Source organism: Scardinius erythrophthalmus, assembly GCF_964197995.2.
Source record: "Scardinius erythrophthalmus genome assembly, chromosome: 3".
NCBI classification, from domain to species: domain Eukaryota; kingdom Metazoa; phylum Chordata; class Actinopteri; order Cypriniformes; family Leuciscidae; genus Scardinius; species Scardinius erythrophthalmus.
In genome coordinates this window covers 4,628,636-4,637,585 of record NC_138223.1, presented here as the reverse complement: position 1 = coordinate 4,637,585, position 8,950 = coordinate 4,628,636, and the positions used below count along the sequence as shown (strand labels likewise).

The following is an 8,950-nucleotide window of genomic DNA, read 5'->3' as shown; positions in this document are numbered from 1 at the left end:
TATTCTGATATTATTAAACACAGATAGTCTAAAATTATATTAAATCCATTTATTATGTCTTGCATTTTCAAAGTTTAGGCTAAAGAACATTGCACATTGGTTATTAATATCAGCATCTGCTTTCAAATTAAGTAGGAACAGTTTGCTTTACGTAAATTGGAAGGATCCTGTCACTTGTTTTTGAGATATTCCTGTAGCATCTTGTGATTGTCCACCATGTAATGTAGTTTGCATATGTAGATATTGCATGTCCATGTAACAGACATTCATCACATCTTTTCCTTTTCTAGATGACACCCAAAACTACAACTGCACTACCGTGAGCCGGGCCATTCCTGCACAAGAAAATGCATATCTGGATACTGAAAATAATATTGCTGGTTGCCACATCCCTGAGTATGGTTGAGATGTATGACAATTATGGGGAGATCTGTAGGAATCTGTGCACTTGTGAGGAGAAGGAAGGCATTCTGACAGTCAGTTGTGAGAACAGGGGCATTGTGCGACTGTCGGAAATAAGCCCGGTGCAATTTTCTACGTACCATCTTTTACTGACAGGTAATTTGCTAAAAAGATTGTCTGTCAATGACTTCATCAACTATACTGGAGCTACCATTTTGCATTTAGGTAATAATGACATATCTGAGGTGGAGACTGGGGCATTCAATGGACTCCAGGGATTAAAGAGATTACATTTGAACAATAACAAAATAGACATTCTTCGGGACGACACTTTCGCCGGACTCGAGAGCCTAGAATACCTGCAGATTGACTATAATTTTATTAGCACTATTGAACCGAATGCTCTGAGCAGGCTTCATCAACTGACTGTGCTGATTCTCAATGACAATTTGTTGTCCTCTCTGCCCACGAACATTTTCCGAAATGTGCCCTTGACGCACCTGGATCTTAGGGGAAATCGCTTAAAAATGTTCCCTTACATCGGCCTTTTGGAGCATATGGACAAAGTAGTGGAATTACAGCTTGAGGAAAATCTGTGGAATTGCTCTTGCGAGCTCATTGCGCTTAAGGCTTGGCTGGAGAGCATCGCCTACACTGCTCTGGTGGGGGAGGTGGTTTGTGAGACTCCTTTCAGGCTCCATGGCAGGGATCTGGACGAGGTCTCAAAGCAGGAACTGTGTCCCAGAAGGGCCATATCAGAGTACGAGATGCGCCCACCTCCCCCGCTTAGCACCAGCAGCTATTTCCAGACCACACCGGCAGCTGTGACAGCATCAGCCACGTCTTCGGCCGTCCTGAGATCCTCATCTAGGCCGACCAAGGGCACCCGCCAATCCAGCAAAACCAAGTCCAAGCCCACATCTCGAATCCCAGCCAACCCCTACAACTACGGGCCCATCATTGCTTTTCAGACCAAATCTCCCGTGCCTTTGGACTGCCCCACCACCTGTACATGCAATCTACAAATCTCTGACCTGGGGCTCAATGTCAACTGCCAGGAAAGGAAGATTGAAAACATATCAGATCTTAAGCCCAAGCCATACAATCCTAAAAAGATGTACCTCACGGGGAACTACATCCCCGTCGTACGTAGATCTGACTTCGTGGAGGCTGAGGGACTGGATTTATTGCACCTGGGAAACAATCGGATAGCACTCATACACGACAGAGCCTTTGGGGATTTAATTAACCTACGTAGGCTGTACTTAAATGGCAATTTGATTGACAGACTCACAGCAGATATGTTCTTCGGGCTAAAGAGTCTGCAGTACTTGTATTTAGAATATAATAAGATTCGAGAGATTGTGGGTGGCACCTTCCGCTTTGTGCCCAACCTTCAGCTACTTTTCCTCAATAACAATCTTTTAAAAACGTTGCCAGGAGGCATCTTCTCTAGTCTGTCTCTATCCCGCCTCAACCTTCGCAGCAACCAATTTCAAAACCTGCCTGTGAGTGGAGTTCTGGACCAGCTGAAAGCATTGGTTCAGATTGACCTGTTCGAGAACCCTTGGGATTGCACCTGCGATGCGGTTGGCATGAAGATCTGGTTGGAGCAGCTGAACACTGGAACGGTGGTGAACGACGTCAAATGCGTGACACCCAAGCGGGTTGCGGAGCAGGATATGCGGGTTGTCCCTTCTGAGCAGTTATGTCCAGATTACTCTGACGTCATCGTGTCCACCGTGGTTCCTTCCGAGGAGCCTTCAGCAGACCGGATCACCACCACCGAGACACCCCAGAGGTTTAACACCACTTCCAGTAATGTCCCTTTGTCTGTTCTGATTCTCAGCCTCCTTCTTGTTTTCATAATGTCCGTGTTTGTGGCAGCCGGCCTGTTTGTGGTGGTGATGAAGAGGCGTAAAAAGTCTCAGAGCGACCGTACCAGCACAAACAACTCGGACGTGAGCTCCTTCAACCTGCAGTACAATCTCTATAGCAATCGCTCTGTCCCCAAGGTCAAGGCCCCAGCGGGTCACGTCTATGAGTACATCCCCCATCCATTAGGTCACATGTGCAAAAACCCAATCTACAGGTCCCGGGAAGGGAACGCCGTGGAGGATTACCCCGACCTGCACGAACTCAAGGTCACCTACAGGAGTAATGCTGATGAGGACCAGGAGGTCACCTTGAGGAGCCCCAATTACACGGTGAGCACCATAGAGCCTCGTGAGCAGCCGTCTCCTGTTCAGGACGCTGAACACTTCTTTAGAGGGATTCTGGAGCCGGATAAATCTCCATCGACTGCTGGCAGCAGGTTTGAATATAAGTACACTGGCCCTGTCCCATACACATACCAACCAAACTTCGACGTGAGGCGCCAGTTCTTACATCCTGAAGGAATACGAGAGACTATGCTTTATGGTACAGCGCCAAGTACTGTCTTTGTGGAGCCCAATAGAAATGACTATTTGGAACTAAAGGCAAAACTTCAAATAGAGCCGGACTACCTCGAAGTTCTTGAGAAACAGACAACACAGAGCCAGTTTTAAACCTTGGTCTATCTATAAATGCAGTAGACGCATTTTCCCCTTTTACTGACTCAAACTGGAGGGTGCCTTGGCACAATATACACCAACTTAAAAAAAAAAAAAAAAAAATCCAAAACCTTCAGTGGGGTGTGCCGAACTATGTTACTTTAATTTCAGAACCACATGGCATTACAGAAATAACTAAGAATGAAAATAAATAAATAGTGCTCGCTGAACTTGGATGAAAGCACGAGTTGTGATATAAAACTGGCGATGCAAAATCTATTTTTTTAAGTCGATGATTGAATACGCATAAATCTAAGTGTACAGGTTAATCTCGCCCAAATACATTTTCAGGAATATAATCATACAACTATTGTGAATTTAAGGGGGTCGGGAGGGCTTTCACATACAAGATCAGAAGAGAGAGAGGAACAAAAAAAAACACTTTCTGACATAAACACTATACAGCAGCGCATCCAATCGAGCAGGACAATTCCTCTGCTTTAGTCTGTAAGTAAGTACTGTATTTATTGGTATACTCTTTGCCATGTATTTTCAAAAAAAGTTCAATGCTCATCAATATTATGTGTGTCATGTCCCATGATTCTCTGTACGAACATTTTGTTTGTAGTTTCCGATCACTTACTGTAGCTTGCATTGTACAAGTGGCTTTTTTTGAGCAGTGGCACACCCCAATGTCGAAGAGAGACTTTGCATCATTTAACGATTTCAAAGGAAAAGTGTCTTTGTATGCTGTCTGCACTTTTTTGGAAGATGGAAGGCCATAGGGTCTTCCCAGCTAACATTAGAAGAAATATTATATATTAAAAATGAATATGTGCATTCATTCTTAATATGTATTTTTAATATGTTATATCAAAATTCATAAATAATAATTGAAGTAATAATTATGTTGTGTAATACTGATATTTTAATGTAACACCTATTTTTATACAAGCATTCGCAATTCTCTTTCCCTTATCGTTTTCATTGTTTTGATTGCTTTGCACTTATTGCACTATATTGACCAAAATATGTTTATGTCATCAATAAATATGATGTCCGGTTCTTATAGATCTTTGTTGGAAATTAAAACGAGCTTGATTACAGCTTTCGCCAGGTAACCAACAATTGCAGGCTCCTTGTGAGTTGACAGGAGTTAATTCAATAGCTCAGATCAATGCACCAAGCTGATACTCGGTGAACCTATGTATCGGTTCTGCTCACAAACCCCTTATTCTTCAAGCAGGGGAGCAGAGCACACAATACTGTACTAAATAGGGTAAACTACTCTTAGGGTGTGGGAAAGAACAAGAAATCGATAAGAGCTTTTCTGCCGTAATAGCTATTATTACAAACAGGTGAAATTATAGCATTCTTGCATGACCCAAGGTATAAAGCAACGTATATATGCAAGCAGAAGACTTTAAAATGAGGGTTTGCATCGATCAATCTCAAACTCGTTTTGGAGATTGCTAGTTGTTTAGAAGCTCTTGGATCGATGGATTTTTCCGATGCTACTTTGATCTTTAAAGGTGCTTTAAAAGAACATCCCCGTTTGCCCTATATACCATGACGGACTAAAATATTGGTACAGCTGTATCTGCCGGTGGATTTTAAATTGCTGTGTCAAGTGTTGAGAGGAAGCGAGGAGGCAAGCTGACCTGGCCCTCTACTCAATGATAAAGAGGTCTGCTTTGTACCCAGTGCCTCACTAGGCTCAAGGGTCCTATTCCACTTTGAGCATGATGTGGATCTTTTTATAGCTGCGGAAAATGAAGGTTGCATCTGAGGATGAGGGGCTTGAATAATTTGGGTAACCTGACAACTTGTCTTTATAAGCTGAAGAGGGTGAGTCGCAACTTTGTAAAGCCACAAAGGGGCTATTATGAGAGGACCGACCTTGACATACTGTTACACACCGATGTGCTGCTGAGGGATGTTAATGTAATTAATAATGTGCAAGGGCTGATTGTCAGGTGACTGTGCATTTTTTTTCCATGCCTAACCGTTTAAACTTATTTCATGAAGTGTTTTGGATTTTGTGTCACTTGTTTTCTGTTATTTTTGATTGAGAAAATCTGGATTAACAGACATAAATAAAATGTTGTGCATTGAATCGCAAAAACATAATCGGAGTCTTCAGGATCAGTCTCCTGGGTTCACGCTCTACAGCAAGGAAAAATCATTTGCATCCATCTGCGTCAAGGATATCTGCATGGCAAGGTCAAATGCCAGGGGTGTCTTTCTTCTACGGTTTCGGGGGAAAAAAAACCTGCAGCTGTTGCTGTGGCATGTTTAGGATGCATTCCAAAACTGTGCAATATGGTACTGAATGTTTTCCAGCCCCATCACCAAAATTATCTCCATTTTCACGTTTGCCCGTTCCTCGTACCATTAGCTGCTATTGTTTTTGGCTTCCGAGCTAATGTGTGCTCTGAACCGAAGGATGTTTTGAACAGCGAGGGCTGCATTACCGGTTTGGTGGCACAAAAGTAAGACAAAAAACATAAATTGCATACTTTCAAATCCACAAATCTCAAATGATGCCTCTTAATCGGCATGATGGGCTTTGGGAGGGGCCGTCAGGGGATGCTACGATGTTTAATTTCCCCACTGATTATTTCACTTATCTCATTTTAGGGGGGTGTCACTGCAGCAGAGAGGACCTGGGAGGGAGATGGCATGCGATTGACAACATTTGCAATTGAGTTCAAGGAGGTTTGGCTAATTGAGAAGGCAGCGATGATATCTGACAGGCACCAATGAGTCTGTTGATTAGTTTAATCATGGTATTTAATGGAACTCCTTGAGCCGTGGGGAAACGTTAAAGTGCGTTGATTTTGCAGGTTGGGAGTCATTTTAAGCCTCTGTAACAATACTAGTTTGCCGGCTGGCCTGGAGATGTTCAAAGTCTTGTTTGCTATTTATTGCTAATTTGTTTACACAACTATTCGTATGGGTTTTCTGAATGATTTAGTTATTTATTTGTTCATGTCTTTATCAATTTATATTGTTATGCAATTTTTTGGCCTCAAATGTGGGATGTTTTAATCCGATCAATTCAATGTTTTGCATTGCATGCCTCTCCACAGGTCTGTAACTGCTGTTTGGGGGTGTTTCTGTCTTTTTTAAATTATATATATATATAATATATATAATTTATCATATATAAAAATATATATATAGTATATAATTACTATAATAAGTACATAGTACGTACTACTGAAAAAAAAAAATATATATATATATTTTTTTTCTTTTCTTTTTTTTGTTCAGTAGTACGTACTATGTACTTATTATAGTAATTGCAATAACTAGGTACTAACCCTGAACCTACCTCTAAACCTAACCTGAACCCGTGTAGTTACCTTAAATCACCCACTACTTTTTTTAGTTAAGTACACACAGGTACATGTGCTGTAAAATAAAGTGCAACCATTTATGAATTTTAATATTTAATATGAACTTTAATATTATTCAAGATGTGCTTATTTCCATCGCCCAGCATGAAGGACATTCTATGTAATGCAAAACTGGAAATGAATTACTTGTATTACTTGTTCAAGCAATGCCAAGAGCTAATGGAGATAATTACGCATTGAATGGTTTAGGGGTTTGTACCTGCCTGTGTTTATCCTTAAAATCAAGTGTTCAGTGGTATCCAGTCGATTTGGACAGTGGGCAAGGCCTAATCCTAGAAGCAAATAAAGTGGTTTATAAAGCTAAAGCATTCAGATTGCATGCTTCATCCATTCAAACGAATAAAGCGCGCTGCTCGTAGCCAAGTTCTTGGATGCTATGAGAAACACAGTTAGGCGTGCTTATGGGCTGGTAAGTGCCAGCGGTTGCCATAGCAACTAGACACCTGTTGGTTACTGGCTAATCCAAGGGAAATTACCATAAACATGGCCAACTGTGCTTCATACGACTGCATTCATGTACTTCAAATGATAACAGACATGGCTTCATCTTCCCAGATTGTTGTGGAAATTTTTTTAATTAGTATATTTTTGGTAAATTAGCAGCTTTAAACTGGTAGAGAAATAAGCATAACAAAGAGACACCAAAAGGCCCCTCTGCAGGAGCTGCAGGCTGTTTTATGTGCGAAAACACGACTGATTTGTTTTTGTCTCAACTCCCTTTAGGTTTCATTGGGCTAAACTAACAACTGAAGTTAGAAAGGAAACCTGACGTTGACGTCAGCGCCGTGATGCTGTTCTCATTTCACCAGGGCTAAATATAATTTAATGTAGGCCAGCGCGAGTTTGGGGATTTCTGTTTCACCTAAAACTTCTGGATGAGTATTTGCCCATTGGCAATGTTTTCTTTCGTAAAACTCGCTGTGATTACTTGTCCACATATTTCTGTCAAGGGAAAAAGAAAAAGACACAAAACTACCTGAAATGAATGCAAATGTGTAATTCTGTTAAAAGTATCCCACAAACCTTTGACTATTCTCAAGTGTTTTCTCAGGAGCGTATCTTTTGCTGTTTTTTATCCATTTCTCCATTAGTTAATATGACATTTTATAAGCTTGTTTGAATAATTCAACATGTTTTTATTGTTTTCTGCAATATCTTCCCCACATGATCTCATTAGTATGTGTTATATCGCCTGTGTATGTATGTATGTATGTATATATATGAAGAGTTTAGATGCAAAATCCTCTAAGTGCCATCTGAAATTTTCTTCTAGAATTATATTTTTTATAAAGCTTGTATATTTAAGTTAAGTAATTTCACTTAAATGACAATTAATAGGTAATTTGCATTGCCATTTAAGTGAAATTGAACTTAAATATACAAGCTTGATAAAAATGATCATTCTAGAGGAAAATTTCAGATGGCACTTAGAGGCTTTTGCATCTGAACTCTTCATATATACATAACTTAATCATATTTATTTAACACTACAAAATGTTCTCGTACCCTTTGCTCAAATGCATATGAAAAATACAAATGAGACCACACTCAAATAGTCAGCGATAGCCTTATGTTTTTATGGGTCTAACGATCCTGGAGTAATTTAAAATATTTCTTTGTTGTATTTTCCTTATCAGCACCGGTGCCTGTGACACCCTGATGGGTTGTGTGTTGGTTTAGACTTCATGCTGTATTTATTACAACTGTTTTTATTTGTTTGTTCACAAAACTGCATATAGGCAGCCATGGTAACCCTGTCGTTTGATAAATGGCAAGCGTTGCATTACCGACTCCCTGCATCCCAGCCCTTGTGATGTCTGGCCCAAAAAAAAATCTAAAGTAATACAACATGTTGATGTATCACTCCTTGAGTGTTTCAAGCCGTTTAACAACAGCCCTTATATCATAGTCACGCAACAGCCAAAGTCACATTGGGTGAACTTGCCTGGTAATAATATGTAAACAAGTTTTCTGACGCCGGTGTATATTGTTGATTGCTGAACTTATATCTGCTATTTATAGCAGATGGTGCATGCAACACTCAGGTCTTGAGATGATTCCCAGAGAACACACAAACTAATAAAATGTTAACCTTAAATGCACTTTAAGTCACTTTGAAGAAAAGGTCCCAATGCATGACTGTAAATGTAAAAAGATTGGAAGGGTCCGACTGCATTATTGTCCAATTCAGTTAGTATCTGATCAGTGATTGAGGGCAGCTGGAGTGCAAACAACTGGGTCATTCCTTCCATGCTGTACATTCCCATGCCCTACAGTATATGTAAAAAAAAAAAAAACATGTTGAAAGAAAATCACAATTTTAAAAGATGGAAATCATATCAGCTGATTTTGTCACAATAGCACAATTATTAAACATGCTTAGTATTGTGAAATGTTGCCAATGTTGTTATGTTTGTCATGTTCCTGCACACTTCTAAAATCAAAACCTGATTATTAAGAAATATTAATTTGTTTTCCCCTTTAAACAAAATGTTGCTAACAAAATCAGAATGCTTTATTTTAATCGTTAATTAATTTAGTAAAAGCAGCACACAATTTACAGTTCAATAAATATTAGCAATGATTCTGATG

General features: G+C 40.0%; 1 protein-coding gene across 1 annotated transcript; it reads left to right on the top strand.

Moving 5' to 3' along the window:
* Positions 1-347: 347 nt before the first annotated feature.
* Positions 348-2,951, top strand: slitrk5 (SLIT and NTRK like family member 5; the record flags this gene model as incomplete). Its single annotated transcript, XM_081361415.1, has 1 exon — positions 348-2,951. The coding sequence occupies one exon, from the start codon at positions 348-350 to the stop codon at positions 2,949-2,951; it is 2,604 nt and encodes an 867-aa protein (XP_081217541.1).
* Between the last annotated feature and the right edge of the window lie 5,999 nt (positions 2,952-8,950).